Below are 17,764 nucleotides of genomic sequence, written 5' to 3'. Positions count from 1 at the left end.
CCTAATCATTTTCTATAATATTGTATTAAGTGACAGCATTTATTATGAAGGGAAATTACATTTCACCTTGCTTCCCAGTTCTCTTGTCAGTGTGTTACATGTAAGTGTGTACACAAAGTCCTTGAACTCAGCACTTGCTTAGCAAACAATCCCAAAATCCATCCTTCTAATCAAACTTGAAACATGACTTTGGACCCAAGGCTCTTATCTTTTTCCTGTAATATATTTCATTTAAATAATAGATGCCCTGTTTCCATCTCTTCGGTAATGGGATTAATTTTCCTTGCCTTTTTGAAACTGTTTACAAGTGTCTTTGGTAGTTTAATGAACCAGTCAAAAAGTTTTACATCTAATATATAACAATGCATAATGGGTAATAGTTAATATGCATTACTAGGTATGTAGAGCAATTAATTTCACTGGAAATCAATCCATACGTCAAAAAAGAAGGTCCAAGCACTGGCAGGCTTTATTAAAACATATATAAAAATAGAGCCCGTAAACATCCGTTGTTGTAACTTTTAAAATTATTGCTCAAATGACATCATTAATCGCAACTTGTTCATAATAACATCAGTCATTGTTACTCAGACTGCTACCTTTTGAATACCTCTAGGTGACTTTTTGCAAATTATTTTGGGAGGGATTTTTGTATATATATATATTTTTTTTTTTCTGTGAGGAAAGGCTGATTTAAGGTTTTATAGCCTGAGGGCTTGTAGACTATTTTTCTCCTAGCATGAGTCATAACAATGCACTTCATACAAATTCTATTATTGATAATACATTGGAGAGTCAAGTCAAAAAGTTTTTGTGGCTCATTTACTGATTTACTTTAAGAGCAACACTTATATCTAACCTCTATAAATCCCCTCTGTTTTCTTTCCTCAAAACCATGATTTTTAATAAGCAGTACCTTTCACAATGGCCTTCTTCATAATTACAATATTCAAACGTGGATTTTGTTCTTTAGGATTACATCTAAGGTCTACATTTTTAATAAACATAACGGCAAAATCTAAATAAGAAACGCTGTTAGAAAACTAGATCAATGTAGAAGCCATGAGAAATCTTTCATTCAAAACCATCTATATATAAGCATTATAAGTAAAGGTGCATCAGAAACCAAATACAATTTTCATGCATGTCAGTATGGTGAGTGATCTTAAAAGCTGACTTTGATCTACTTTTTTCAGCATGAATATTATATGGTACTCTACATTATATTACAATATTCATAAACATTTGAAAGGATTTTTTGTGCAACAGCACTCACTTCAAATAATTGTTAGTCCAATTCACAGTCATGGTGATCCAGTGTCTATTCCAGAAGCACAGGGTAACACTAACCCCTCAGAAATGTGCACCTGTGTATCACTCTCACACACACACACACACACACACACACACACAGACACACACACATTTTCAGAACCACTTGTCCCATACAGGGTCACGGGGAACCAGAGCCTATCTGGTAACACAGGGCGTAAGGCCAGAGGGGGAGGGGACACACCCAGGACAGGACACCAGTCTGTCGCAAGGCACCCCAAGCAGGACTCGAACCCCAGACCCACCGGAGAGCAGGACTGCGGTCCAACCCACTGCGCCACCACACCCCCCGCTGTATCACTCTCACTTGAATGATAATTATTAAAGAAGTATACCTGGTTTGCCAGATTTTTTTTTCTTCCTTCTTTTTCTGTCGAAGGAATGGAAGTGAAATTTTGATCTTAAGGATTAAAAACTATAGCCACCCAAAGAGTGGGCTGTCACTTTGGGAAATAACAAAGCTAAAGTAATTCAATATGAAAGTTCTGGTGTAAAGATGTTGAGTGAATAGAATTAGTTTTCCAAAGAAAAGTTTATAACAAAGATGTAAACAGCTTTTTTTTCATTGATTTATTTTTTAAACTTCAATTCACATATGAACTGTGTTTGTTAATAGCAGAAAACAGCATGGGTTGGAAATATTTTGCTGCTTAGAGGTGCCCTCTGGTTGTACTTTTGACAAAAGTATATATTGAAACTTCAGATTTCCTCATAAAACATCCACTTCAATGAATGGGAAACTTTTTTTTTAAAGTTAAATTTAGTGATGCTTGTTAATTCATTAAAATCTTTGAATAATTCTACTAGTCTGCATACTAATTGTTCTTCTTTTGGACTATTACAGAGGCATTATATGAGAGAGATTCTTTTTCTTTTTAAACTAAATTAGAAACTTAGAAAGCATCTGCAGATGGTTAAAATTTCTTCTCACATACCTCTGGTAATTTGAGAACAAATGCATCTTCTTTTAACAAAGAAGTAAAGTAAAGTAAAGCAAGTAACCAAGAAAACTGATACAGGATTGTAGAATTGTCTCCTGGGGTTATTTGCTGACATTCAGCTAGGTGAGTGTCAGGAAATTACTAGAACGCATTCTGCAAAAATGCACAAAAATCCATAAGAGATATCTATAGAAATGTAAAAAACTAAAAGCTTTGTTGAAAATACATTATGTCAAAGGTAATCAATTATCAATTTTATGCTTCTGTGAGAAGTATAGGGTGACATAACAAGACTTATTTGCAAACAAACCCTGAATTAGAACATGCAGTGTTTATTTCTGACATTAACATTTATTTATTTAGCGTACGCTTTTTTCCAAAGTGACTTCCAATGAACTCTACTGAGTGTTATCAGCCCACACACCTTATTCACCAAGGTGACTTACACTGCTAGATACACTACTTACAATGGGTCACTCACACACTATGGGGAACCTGAACAGCATGTCTTTGGACTGGGGAAGGAAACCAGAGCACCAAAAGGAAATCTATGCAAACACAGGGCGAACGTGCAAACTCCACACAGACTGAGCAGGGATGAAACCCATGTCCTCTCCCACCACCCAGATGCTGTGAGACAGCAGCTCTACTCACTGTGCCACCATGCCACCCTATCCCATACAGCTTTTGTTTCACATTGATAAAAACAGTTATTGATACTGCACCCTACCCCCGTGTAACCTCAACCTGTTTAGGGTCGAATGTCAAATTACGAATTTACATATAAGTGATCAGTACCATTAGAGAACATGCAAGTCCAAGAACATAGAAGGTATGCTAAAATTCTATATTTGGTGTTATGGCAGGGATTAGTTTAAAATCAGTAAATGCAGAGGTCATAATCACACATCTTTGCATCCCATTTGTGACCAACCATCACAAAATAATCTATAAAGGTCTAATGATTAAATGCATTTTCGATTTATCTGTGCAGAGGTGCTTACTGGCCTTGTTGACACTGAATAATTTTAAGAAATCACATTACGTTTCATACTTAAGCAACAAATAAAAAACTGATCATGTCATATTAACAGCACAGTACACCTTTAACCCATCACTGAAGTAATTATTTTGCAGACAACCTCACAACAGTAAAAATCGAGGTCCATCAAACATACAATGCATGAAAAATTTCAGGTTCGGAGAAGAAATAAGTCTGGGTTATTTAACTGTAAAATAGTGAACTTTAGAAAAAGGACCTAAATGAACATGCATAATGACACAAGTGCCTACAGGATTTTTGTAAAAATTTAAAATAAAATATGCAAATAAGATCCCTGACTCCTGTCTTAACTCATTATAAACTGGTTAATTAGAGCAACACCCTCGTCTCCCAATAGCTTGGAGGAGGAAAAGAAAAAATAAAATCCTTTTCAAAGGCTACGTGTCTTTGTTAATTGCTAGAAGAAGCATAACCGCTACCTGTTAAGCAGATATACTACACTTATCTTACTTTAATTGTCAGTAATTACAAATATATTAAATTTTATCCAAAAAAACGTAAAATGTTGTCAGCTCAAGATGTCATCACATAAAGTCTGGACACAATTTAAGAATTGTCAAGAATTGCAAGAAATGGGACATTAGCGCATACTCTAATTTTCTCACTAATCTTTAAGGGACAAGAGAGGTAGAAAAGCATACTGCAATGTGCACTTCACATAAATGAAACATGATGTTGAGCCCTGATGATTTTGGAGGCTGTGCAAGTCAGTCCACTTCACCCTCCTATGTACGTAATTGCCTTGGAATATTGCAACACTGTGGAAAGCAGATTACTCTATAGGATGTGCCTACTTTCCTATAATGGTTTCAGATTCCTTGACTTTTATATCACTATGCAGGACAATCTCCAATCCTAAAGACACCAAGGACATATTAACAGCTGATAACATGAAGTAGTTTGAGGGGATCCTTTGCTTTCTTCAACTATTCAGAGGCAGGATAAAATAGAAAATATATCATTTAAGGCTGTATTACTTAGGGGCCAAACCGTTTGGTGATTACGAATTATAACAAGAATTGTATTATGTCAATTTTTTTTTTTGCATCTTCCATTCAGTTTTGTTAGATTACATAACGCAAAGTTTGAAGTTCTTAGTTATGTTGATTTTTGCATTGATCGATTAGTTAAAGTTCTCACTAAACAAATGCCACTAGGTCTTCTAGAGAGTAGGTTTTTGCCACAGAATTTTGCTTTCACTATTTTTCTGAAATTTTTCAGGAATTTATGCTCACACATATAAGGAACATTATGTTGTGAGATTTTAAACACACATTGTCAGAAACTGCTCATCCCAAGCGGGCTCACGGGAAACCAGAGCCTAACCCGGCAACACAAGGCTGGAGGGGGATGGAACACACTCAGGATGGGTCCATCACAAGGCACCCGAAGCAGGACTCAAACCCCAGACCGACCAAAGGGCAGGACCTAGCCAAACGTGCTGTGCCACTGCTCCCCGATTTCAAATGCTGTTTTTTTAACAAAAAAATTACACAGATATTCTGCAATGGATCATTCTAGAAAAGCACTGAAACACAGCAACCATTGGGAGATTCTGGAAGACACCAGAACATTCCTGAAAGCACTAAAACATTCTAGGAAGTATCAGATCCTAAAAGGTGCTGGAATATTTGGTGGTTAGAACCCAATGCCAAAATTCTCCAAAATTTGCTAATTTCAAAAATGTGGAATATTTTTGTAAAAACTGACACAAACTATGAACTAACAACAAAAGTATGCTTAATGCAACATAAGAAAAAGTTTATTCTGTTGATTTTTTTTGTTGTGTTGTGTTATTAGTTTACATTTTCTTGTTCACTGTCCTTACCCTTTGTAAATGTCAGGTCTACAATGAAAATAAGGTCTGTGAAGACAACAGTTTTTTTGAGATTCTTTCAGAAGGGTGTTGACTCGGTTATGTAGTTATGTTTGATTCCATTGTTCTGTGGTGCAAAGCACACTCTGGGTAGGATCATGCCTTTCCCTACTGAGATGTCAAATGGTTTGCAAGAAAAACTTGTAAGCCACCTCACAGTTTTTCTCCATAGCTTTTCCAAACATTTCCCATGCCTGAGCTTTGTCTTCAGCAAATGCCTTTGCTGCAGTACTCTTGGCCTGGCACTACCTCTCAGTCAAATCAGGAAATGCCCCCAAGATGATTGCCTGGAAGGTTTCCTTCTTCAGCTGAACAGCTCTCCTCACAACTGGTGTCTATTAGCAGATCCTAGGGTTGGCACTGTGGGAAGCAACAATTGCCCTCATATCACAACTTTTAGCAACTATGTCCATGACTGAGATCTTAAAAATGGTCTATTCTGACTCCAGGGCATTGTCCTCACTTGGGACAAGGGAAAAGTTTGCTCAGAGGTAGGAACTGAACTGATCTTGAAATGAGCTGTCTGCTAGTTATTCCCAGAATACCTCCACATGTCAGCCCCTCTTTTTTACTTTGTCAAAAACATATATTGACTTTTGGCCCAAGGTGTTCTGGAACCAGGTACGAGCCTCCTTGTGTTTAAATATGGTGCTTGTTACAGACAGGCTGTAGTTGGCACAGGAGTCCAGTAGAAATTCACCATTGCAAGCTGTTCCTACCAGTCATGTCCTTCCAGGTTCCTAGTGTGGGCACTGAAATCCCCAGAAAGACTACAGAGTCAATTGGTGGTACCCTTCCGAGTATATCACTAACCTTCTCTAGAAAGGCTGAATACTCAGAAAGGCTGTTTGGTGCATATGCACAAACGACTTGCAGCCACACTGAAGCAACTATCTCATCCACCGGCACAAACTCCAACTGGACAGTCCTCAACAGGGGGCTTGTGTGTATATTGACACCTACTGTATGTTGGGCCTTTCATAATGAGGTAGTGAAGAGTAGGAGAGAAACCAATCAATAACTATGGCTCCAGAGCCCACATTATATGTGAAGGTGGTACCAACTATATCTGGTCAGTATTGAATACTTTTCCACCTCCTGCATCAGCTCAGGCTCATTTCCCATCACAGAAGTTACACTCCCCTTCCCAGAGCCAGTTTCCATTTTCAGGGTTTAGTCCATTTCTCATGTATACTCATGGGGGTCCCTGTGAATCATTCTTCATCTAGACATTCCCCCAGACCTGTTTGTCAAAGGAAACACTACCAGTAGCATCAGGCTCCACAAAGCACTGAGGTGTACTGGGACACACAAACCCCACAGCCACACCAATGTGAACAATCACCAATGGGGAAGGTATTTCTCAGAAACACCTGCTAAAAACTTAAGCACTTGATTACTGTGCCAAGCTTAGCGCTCCTGTGCCAAACTGACTTTATATCTGGACAAAATGTGGTTCAATGTTGCCACACTGCTACATGACTTACCACAACCAACACCACCTACCCACTACTTAACATTCTGCAGTGCTGACAGCACAACGTACATTTCCCCCATAGCCATCTTGCCAGTGCACCCTGTGCTTCTCCACCCCTTACTAATTCACCCACTGATCGTGCTTTACCTGTGCAACCGCCTTTGTACAGCTCTCCTCCGTTTCCTACCCAAACATGCTTAACAACCAGCTGCCATTTATCTGCTTCCAGGACAGCACTCCACAACTGCCACATCCAGCCAGAGCCAAACCCCACCTTCCCCTTTTGCACGTGACCAACCACGTCCAACAGCTGTAGCACCCCTTTCACGCTTCAAACCACATCTCTAGAGTTCCAACTTTTACCTGCATCACCTTTCTCACCATCACATCCTTAGACTTCGCCAATGTCATCTCAAAGTCTGCTTCAGCATACTTATACTCTTTGACCAAAATCATCACTGTCTAGTCCATTTCTTCAACATGCCCTTACCATATAGAGCTATACTACTTAAACAGCGTGACACTCCCAGCCACTTCCTTAGAGCTTTATTAATAATCTGCTCCAGCTTCTCTACCTCCCTGATAGAAAACTCATACACTGTATGTGGCCATTTCAAACACGGCAATAGCCCGAACTGCAAACATTACAACTTCAATTTCCCGGGCAGGAGGGACACATCAAATGCTCTCAGTAACCTTCACAACCACCTCCCTTTCAGCAAAGTCCTGCTCCTGGTCAGTCAACATAGAGCAAAACCATCTACTCAGGCTTTTCACTTGTTTTTCCAAAATAGAGGGAATTACCTCTTTATTGATACAAAACCTGTCCTGCACCACCTGTCCAACAATTGACAGACTCTTCAACTTATTTGGTTTAACTGTCAATTTAGCCCAATTCAAATGATCATTCAACTGAGACAACAAACGACGAGTACAAGAAGCTGCAGCTGTAACTTTTGTCATTATTATTATTATTATTATTATTATTATTATTATTAGTAGTAGTAGTAGTAGTATTAGTAGTAGTTGTAGTAGGAGTAGTAGTGATATTATTATTATTATTTTTAGTAATAGTAGTAGTAGTAGTAGTAGAATTTGACTTGCAATTTGAGCACCATCTGTCTGGCTGCTTTTTGGATCTGTCATTTTTGTATTGCTTTGGAAATTCAGATAGTAAAGTGTTCACTTCTGTTTTATAGCTAAAACTTATTCACAATACATTAAAGTCATCACTGACTTGTGTTAGATGCTTTTGAAATCATGTTTTAGGTACTGCAATGCTTTAGTCCTTTTTTGATATAATGTTTCCACTGCCCTTTTTATCTGTGTGTGAGTATATAATATATATTCACACAATTCATTTATTTTAATATCAAAGATTTGAACTTTGTGAGGTAGATTCATTAACATTCAGTTCTCCATATATTAACATAGATCAACATATATTACTATTCAGTCCAGAGCTTAACAGCTCAGGACAGGTTTGCTTAAAATATCAAGTTACTCCAGAGATGCTGGAGATCCATTGGATCTGCACTTGCAACAAAAGTGTGACATGATGACCTTTATAATTCAGACTACTGCTCCACTGCAGTGTTTTATGTCAGAAGAGTAAACATTGTGACATTTATTTGACTTTGGCTCAGACTTAAGTCAAGCCTCTGGCCTTCAGCTTTTTTCTCAGGATATGTCAACCAAGCATCTTTCACAGATCCATAGTAAACCAATGCCTGTAAATAACTTTTTTAGAAGGTGTTTCCTCTCTCCTCCAATTAGCAGTGTTAAAAGAGAGAGGGGTAGACAAATATGTTAACTGGACAAGAGTGCATGTAAATACACCATATGTGAACTGGAAACTGTAAACTTAGCTCTGGTGTAGTACATTAAAACAGTATTCAGTACAATGCTTTACTATATTACTGTAAGAAATTCAGATCTGGCAGCAAATTAAGATGACCTCTGATGTAAATCTTTTAGAAGGAAAAGTATGAAAAAATTCTACATTGTCATCAGAATATGGTCACTTGAAAAGGTTACTGGAATGTTGTTCATGATTTATTTATGTATTTTTTAATCTAAAATTATTCTAAATAGGTCTTCATCAAAATAATTATAAAAGAGCAGTAAATCACAACGGACTGTTTTTATTATTCTGTAGTCTTGTAAATGTATTCTTGGATATGATTTTCCTATTTAGACAGTGATAGGAAAGCTTGGAGAAAGTTACTCAGATTGAAAAACAATAATTGTCACAGCTGTACATAAATAATATCTAATCCATCCCAAGAAAAGAATGAGTTGTAACAGGTTGCTATTGTGATTTAACTTGTATGCCAAAGAGGCACAGCAACACTAAATATTTCAAATGCAACACTTAAGTCTAACCATATTTACTAGTTATCACGGCAACAAAAATGCCTTTCATGCAATTAAATTTTGCACAGGAATGACATGTAGTCACACCTCCAAAATTACAGAACTGCATACTTGCAGAGAGATGCAGCTTTTATGTGTAAAGATATGCTGACACATGCAGAGCAGTTTTGAATGGTTGAGGGGGAAAGCAGAGCAAATACATAAAGATAGACCCTCAGTACAGCTATAAAGAAATTTTCTGCTGTCAAAAAACATTTCTGAGAATACGAATATGAAAGTGCTATTCATGGATTTATGCAGCCCTGCAATATCAACCCTTCAGTTTATCATTCAAATTCATTACCATATCTATGGCTAGGATTGTAGATGAAAGCTTTAAATAACATATGTTGAATCCAATACTCCAAATCTTAGTGAGATGCACTTCACATAATGCTATTCCAGATGTAGCATTGGTTTGCAGGCAGTAGAGTGCCATACCTTTCTCTTGTTCGTGGGGCAGACATACAGGTAGCTCAGCACGGTCTTCAAACCCACTTTATCATTCACCTTTTCATATGTGGTTCCATAGTCTGTCGACCTGCAGATTAACAAAATATAAAAAATAAAAAACTTCAAATTAAAACCATTGTTCGTTCAACAGTACTCAGACAAAGGAGCACTTACACTGAGGCTCTGTTTTTCACTGATGGGATACAAGACTATTATTATTGCATATTATTCAATGCTAAACTAGCACATAGAATGAAATTTACACCTAATCGTTTAAAAAACCCAGTGTTTCATTGAAGGAATTGAAGTACAGTACTTTGCTTAAGGATACCCCCTCCAGGATTACCAAAATGTCTTTCACTACACTACCCTGCACAATCTGCATATCAAATGGTTTTTACATTTATTCATTTAGGAGATGCTTTTCTCCAAAGTGACGTACATCTCAAAGAAAATACAGTTAGTGCATTATCTTAGGAGTTTTTACATTTAACACATTCTAGCTCAGTGCATATACCATATATATATAGCTAAAAAGAATCACAGATGGGTGAATACAACAAAAGTAGTAGCAAAAAAACAATTCAGTACAATTTTGACTATAAATGAAGTGTGAGGCTTAATGTCACCAGGATACAGTAGTTTAGCTAGTAACTGGCAGCAATTCATAAGAGGAGGCCAGAGCAATCACATGATTATTTAATTAAAACTATATCCATTCTAAAGAGATGGGAGTTTTGAACCTGTGGCTTCAATATAAGGAAGAATTGTGACACTTTTCAAATGCATTGAAATAATTAGCCAAGATCGGGTTCAGTAGGATCAAAAATTAGAGAACACTTAAAACCCCCAGGAGCACACGGGAGAAACTTTCATATTAAGTAGAAATGAGTTCCAAGTAGTTTCAAATAATGACATTATATTGAAGAATGTAAAAAAATACGAGAATTCATCCAAACATACAGCACACATGATAACACAAAATGTATTTGTCTCTGGTTTTGTGAACAGGAATTTCTTTAAAGTGTTACTTTAATGATGTCTTTTTCATTTATTTTTAATGGCAAGTGTAACACAGTTTTTCCCAGCATTGGTTCTGGCAGACTACACTCTGTTCTGGTTTTTGTGCCAGCCAAGCTCTTAATTAATTATTCTTGACTGAGCTGTTCATTGACTGCCTATCAACATTAAAATCACTTTAAATCTGTTCCTTAACTTGAGGGCTAGACATAATGTTTCAGTCCAATTAAACCTTAATAGCCAATTGGATGTTTGTCAAAAGTTATGTAAAAATGTTATAGATTTTTACACAATAAAATGAATCAAAGTGTTCTTAACTTCATCAGTTTGAATCGGTTTTGTGTAATTTCATATTTTCATTTCCCACCACCTCTCCAACACATCATAGAGCCGATTGCACTTGAATTACATGGAATATTTTCCATACCTCTGGAGCAGTGTAATAGGGTGGTTGAATGTGCTCCTATTTTTCTCCATAGTAATGAACATATAATGAATTCCAGCATGTCGTGGTTTAATTGAATAGAATCACATCATATTCCATTGAACAAGTCTATTCCAGTTTAATACATTCTATGTTGGCAGGCTGGCAAAGGTTAACTAATCATTTAAAGCTGTTCATGTCCATTCACAATTCAAGAATGGCATGGGGACTTACTCTAAAGTAATAATTCATGAGTTACGGATGACTAATTTAAAATAAAATGTTGAAACTGCATTAATCTTCAGCAGTTTTTATCCTTATGGATTGAATAATTCAGTTGTGGAAATTAACTGATAGCCAACAGTCTATGTAATACTACATTTCTGTATCATAACAGTTAACCACTATGTCCATTGACCATTAGGTAATTACAGTCCAAAGGCTCAATATTGTGTCTGTCATTAGTTGATTAAAAACCTACTTCTCACAAAAGAAATTTTCTGTACAAACACCCACCCACACAGAAACCCGTTCTAAGAGCCAATCTAATTTAAGAATGGGAACAAAGGAAGTGATTTGTGTTTTTTAGCTTGTTTTTTTTCTTCTTCTACTCCTTTTTTCTCCACCTTCTTGTACTGCATACTGGTGTAATGGATTTCTTTGAAATTGCAATACAAATTGTCTCATCCTGGCTCATTCCTGAGTGCCCGTAAAACGGTCACAATGATTAGAAAGTATAATAACTGAGAGACAGGAACTGCGTGAAAGTTCAATTTCCACAGGATATTAAAAGAAAGTTAAGGAAGAAGCACAGAGCAATCTAGGTAACATATGGGTCTTGGTTACACAGTTCCAGGGAGATTGCTCTGCATGGTTCACACTCATTGGCATCCATGAAGGTGATTACAATCTAACGCAAACAAATATGGCAACTGAGTGGTTTACAGGTAGGGAAAGAGCAAAATGCACACAGCTTCTTCAGGTCTCTTATTGCTGTCACTTGTTGGGTATACCTGGGTTGTCAACCCTGTCCCTTAGAAAATAAGTCCATGCTCCATGCCACAGTTGCCTGTGAAAGCTATGTGGTTGTACTTTTTCACAAAAATAATAGTACAAAAACAAAGCAAATTTGAAAAAAGGAGATAAAGTACACAAATAACATCCGCATTTGGCCACAACATATTTTAAATTGCTATGTATTTACAGCAGTAGTATTATATGCAACATTTATTTTAGTGACAAATTTGATATAGACAGAAAAGTCATTCAAAATTTACACACATAATGCAAATATTTAAAACTGAAATGTAACTTTTAAACTGAAATGTATTTTCCCTCTTCAGTAAATCGAGCTTGTTAATTACAATCAATTAGGAGTTTAGTAATTTCTCATACTAATTCAATCTCTAATGCATTTTTTAAAAAATAATTTTAAAGTAAAATGAGTTGCCCAGATGCTGTTTCAGATATTACTTGAATTTAAAAAAATTGATTAAAGACGTGTTGTCTCTCTGGGCATAACTCCATTATGCATATGCCAACATTTCATTGCAAAGCCCCAGGACAACACATTAAAAAATTTCTTCATTAAAAGCACTTTCTTTGAGGTAGAAAAGACTGTTAAGTGCTTAATTAACCATCTCAATTATTTAGTGATAGTTACATTAATGACAAGCATAATGCTAAACAAACATTTACAAAACATGAGATATTTATTTTGAATACAATGTGTAATTTCTCTGGAATGTGACATTAAAATGTGCTTTCCTGCATTTCATTGAAATTATTATTATTGTTGTTGCTGTTAAGAATAAGAATAAGAATAAAACAAAACTGTAAGGAAATCATAGCAACTAGAGTTAATGTTTGTCCAGCGGAAACAGCTTTTTCAAAAGTACTAGAGCAGGGCCATTTGTGGGATCTAGACTAGAAACCTTGATGATTCCACTTCAACCACTATAACACTGTTATTTTCAAAGACATTAAATAAATTATCTGACCCATGGTAGTGATAGGTCACATAATGTATTGTATTTGTCTTGCCTCGGAGACATCTTTAGTGATGTGAAATACTGCGTTTCCATTTATGAAATGAGTTTCCAAACTGAAAAAAAGCATCATGCGTGTTTCTACATGAGCATCAAGTGAACAAAAAAGAAAATCAATGAACAGAAATCACATTAGGAATGGCTCTGAGGCACTGCCAGATGGCTTCCGGTAAAGCACAACAATTCAGCGTAGCTGCATATAAAACAGAGCCTGGGCTCCAAGGAGGACAAAACACACGACTTCAAAGAAAAGGAATAAAACTCAAACCTAATCACCTTAGATTCCCGTGTGTACATAAAAACGATAAACCTATAGCATGCAGATTTTTAGAAGTGACTTAGAAGTATGAAGTTGTTCAGTTTCCACTAAACAAAAGATGCTCATATTTTCTGAGTCGCTCAGCTCACTTGGCTGGCACTGAGCCAGACAATTTGAAAACATGTTTATGGAGATAACAGCAACTCAAAATGGAGGTGGTGTGTGTGGAGGGATGGCGGAAACATTTCCCGGCTTCTTTGGAGGTTGCCTGTTTGGCATCTCATTTGGTGGCAAGACCAGCAAAGGAAGTACTTGAAAGTACAACTGCAGTGCTCTGAAACGGCAATGCTGGCTGGTGTAAAACCGTTAGGCGAAACTGAGTCTTGAGGCACAAAGTTGAAGTCTGACTGGCGCAGGCGTTCCATCTGCTGCCAAAGGTACGGGAGAAGCTTGGGAATGGTCAAAACGCAATGTTACACTCAGAAAACATGTCATCTGCATACAGCGTGGATGATCTCAGATCTGGTCTACATCTATCGTTGTACAGGTGCAGGATCAAAAAAGCTACAGTGTACAGAGAAGGAACTGGTATCATTGATTATTACTGGGGCTACTGATAGGATAGGAACCAAAGGTTGCAGGTTGCAGGTTTGAATCCCACCTCCAGCTCTTGTACTCTTGAGCATGGTCCTTACTCTAAGTTGCTCTACTAAAATTACCCAGCTGTATAAATGGGCAAATAATTGTAAGAAGCTTAAGATTGTAAGTCTTTACTGAGAAAAGTTTCAGTTAAATAGATACATGTAAACTGCGAAAGTAAAAACACCCAGATGTATGAATAGATAAGTAATTCTAGGTAACTTAATGTTAGCAAGTTGCATTGGAGAAAGGTGTCAGATGAATGTAAATGGATTTTTATACATTTGTACACTGTCAAAGGCACCTTAGAATGATCTACCCGTCAAGTCATTGAGGCAATTAAACACACACACACACACACACACACACACACACACACACACACACACACACACACACAAAGGGAAATTTAGAATCACCAGTTCCCCTGAACCACACGTCTTTCGACAGTAGGAGGAAACCTACATGAACACAGGGAGAACATGCAAATTCTACACAGACTGTGTGGTGGTTGCAGCCCACAGCCAAACCTACAACCTAAGAACTACCAGGCACTAATGTTACCTGCTTCTCTGTCCTGTGCCGCATTTATTTATTTATTTGGGTCACTGCTTTGGCAAAGGCAACCTACAATGTTAGCTTTATATACAAAGCTACTCACCATGATCACCAGCATACTCTTACTGTGGAATATTTTTGCAACAGATTTTCAAGAGAACTGAAATTTACTTTTACATCTTGTGATCAATGGTATATAAGCCATTTGGGCATGCACAGAGAAAAGCTCACTCTCATACACAGTGGGACAACAACAGCAATAATAATAATAATAATAATAATAATAATAATAATAATAATAATAGCTCTATGTGTAAACATTGAACTGAGATAAGTCACATCATCCATCCATCCATTTTCTTGCCTGCTTGTCCTTCTAGGGTCGCGGTGGCAACAGGGAGAACAGAAAGGCCCAGCCGTCCCTGTCTGCCGCAACTTCCTCCAGCTCAGCCTGGGGGATCCCCAGCCTTTCCCAGGACAACTGGGAGATAAAATCCCTCCAGCGGGTCCTGGGCCAACCCCGGGGCATCGTCCCCTTTGGCCGTGCCTGGTATACCACTAAAGGAAGGCACCCAGGGGGCATCCTTATAAGATGCCCAGACCACCTCATCTGGCTCCTCTCAATGTGGAGGAGTAGCGGCTCTTCTCTGAGTTCCTCCCGGATGTCCGAACTCCTCACCCTGTCACGGAGAGTGAGGTCCGTGCAGCATTGCAGAGACATGGCAGCCATGACAGCCCTACAACATTCATGGCCTTAAGCAGTTCCAGGTGAATCTCATCCACCCCTGGTGCTTTGCCACTGTGGAGCTTTCCTCAGTGACTTCAATCAGGAAAATGGACTTTGATACCCCAGAAGCCTCTGGCTCTGACTCCTCTAAGGGAGGCATATCCCTCGAGTTTAAGAGTTCCTCAAAGCGCTTCTTCCACCTCCCGACAATGTCCTCATTTGAGGTCAGAGTTTCTCCGCTTTTGCTGAGCATACCTTGAGCTAAGCTCCTCTGACCCCTCCTGAGCTGCAGGATGGTTCTCCAGAACCTCATCAAGCTGACCATCATTTTCTACGGCATCTCCAAACTCCTTCCTTTCTCTGGATTTTGCTTCTACAACTGCAGCCACTGTCACCTTTTTTGCCTGCCAGAACGCTGTCTGCTCAGTCAGAAGTTCCCAGAGCCAAGGAGGCCTTTAGGACCTGGTTGGCTCCCCACTCCCCACTCCAGATTTCCCAGTCATTGCCAATGTAAGTGTTGAAGTCCTCCAGCAGGACTATGGAGTCTGTGGGTGGGGCCCTGTCCAGAACACCACCCACCCTCTCCAAGAAGGTTGAATACTCTAAACTGCTGTTTGGTGCATAAGCACACACAACAGTCAAAGTTTTACTCTCTGTGACATTAAGTCGCATTGAGGAGACCCTCTTGTCCACCGGGCTAAACTCAAACTGTATGGCAGCCAGCCGGGGGCTTGTGAGTATTCCCACACCCGCCCGGCGCCTCTCACCCTGTGCAACTGCTGAATAGGAGAGAGACCACCTCCTTTCGAGGAGTTTGTTTCCAGAGGCAACACTGTGAGTGGAGGCGAGCCCAACTATATCTAGTTGGTATCTCTCAACTCTCCACACCAGCTCCAGCTCCTTACCCCAGTGAGGTTACATTCCACGTGCCAAGAGCCAGTTTCTGCTGTGAGGGGCCACAACGCCACGCACCACCCTGCCCCCTCCTGCCACCTGAAAAGCATCGGCATACCAACCCCCATGTTGGACCTTGCAGGTGGTGGGCCCACATTGCGACCCGTTGCCTTTTCGGGTTGGGCCTGGCCGGGTTACGTGGGCTGCCTGGCCACCAGGCATTTGCCTAGGAACACTATCCCCAGGCCTGACTCCAGGGGTAGGTCCTGGTGACCTTATTCCAGGCAGGGTATACATTGTCACCTTGGTGAATAAGGTGTGTGGGTTGATAACACTACATAGAGTTCATTCGAAGTCGCTTTGGAGAAAGCCTCTGCTAAATAAATAAGTGTAAATGTTTTCTCTACTTTTTTCATGGGAGTTTTTTGATCTTGTTAGTTTGGATCTTCACTCCAAACCTGTTCGCCCTGGGAGAACCTACCAGGAGCATATTGCTCCCAACGACCCCTAATTCACACAAAGCCTTCTGCCACAACAAGGCCCCGATCCAGGAAGGGATAAATCGCATCATAATTTTGTTAATTAAGTTTCAAAAGGTAGCAATGAAACAGCATTAAAAACTTCCTGAAGAAAGCATGGTGTTAGCCTCAGCCAGTGAAACCGCTCCAGGGACACATTGGTCATACCCACGTCACTTTGTGGTCTGAGTATTGGCCACGGCATCTGCCAGCAGAGACCAAGTATTCAACAGTCTTTGGAGATAATTATCTCTTTGTGGTAACAATGCATCATGTGCAACTCTTACTGTACAGTGTGTGTATAGTGTATGTTTACAGCATGTGTACATATTCACATATACTGTATGTATATATACACAGATAGAGGGAGAGAGATAGAGACTATATGCAAATTCAAAACTTATTAAATACTTCTTTTATACTAATTACATATTTTAATACATACTTGGGTTTTCCAGTGAAATTTAGCTTAATACTAATGAGAAGTTAGTGAACTTTTGGTACGTTTTTATAACATCAAACTGAAATTAAAAGTTTTTCGGTGTATTTATTTATTTAAATTTGTTATTCGTGAAGATGTGCAGCTTTCTGCAGACCCAACAATATGTCTCAACATGCAGTGAATTTGTATCCCTCTGAGATGCTCCCTTTGCAAGCCTATCTATCTATCAAAGTCTGTCAGTGTTTTTGCACTTCTCCCATCACTTGACATTACAGCACAAGAGCCAGTGCTGATTGGTGGAGAGACTCATCCCTCACTGCCAATGTGTTTCAGCCTGTGGGCGCTTGACCAGGCCCTAGTGGGCACTCATGCAGCAGCCTGCTGAGATGCTCTGACCAGCTTGAACGTGCCAGCTCATGCCAATTACTAGGGATAGCTGCGTTCACGGTCAACCAGCTCATTCGCAGTCTGTCGCCTGGACTATACGATTCTTCACTCTTTGCGTCGCTGCTGTCATGGCCACTGAGGAGGGTGATGCCTCTCTGTTTGTGCACATATATTCACTCGCCTGTATGTGTATCAATTCACTCAAGGCCCAAGAACCTCATTAGACTCTTTCTAGTAACTTCACCAAATTCAATTAAGCATATTTGACAATGATGTTGGGAAACTGGCTCA

At 38.9% G+C, this 17,764-nt stretch overlaps 1 protein-coding gene across 1 annotated transcript in view; it reads right to left on the bottom strand.

Annotated features, from left to right (window-relative positions):
- sorcs3a (sortilin related VPS10 domain containing receptor 3a) overlaps positions 1-17,764 on the bottom strand; it is a 187,989-nt gene that overhangs the window by 73,137 nt on the left and 97,088 nt on the right. The window contains exon 3 of the mRNA XM_018750804.1: positions 9,546-9,645. Within this exon, the coding sequence (XP_018606320.1) occupies positions 9,546-9,645 (100 nt within the window). The remainder of the gene's footprint in view (positions 1-9,545; positions 9,646-17,764) is intronic.

The sequence above is a fragment of the Scleropages formosus genome, chromosome 16 (genome assembly GCF_900964775.1).
Source record: "Scleropages formosus chromosome 16, fSclFor1.1, whole genome shotgun sequence".
NCBI lineage: Eukaryota > Metazoa > Chordata > Actinopteri > Osteoglossiformes > Osteoglossidae > Scleropages > Scleropages formosus.
This window is presented reverse-complemented; position numbering and strand designations above follow the sequence as displayed.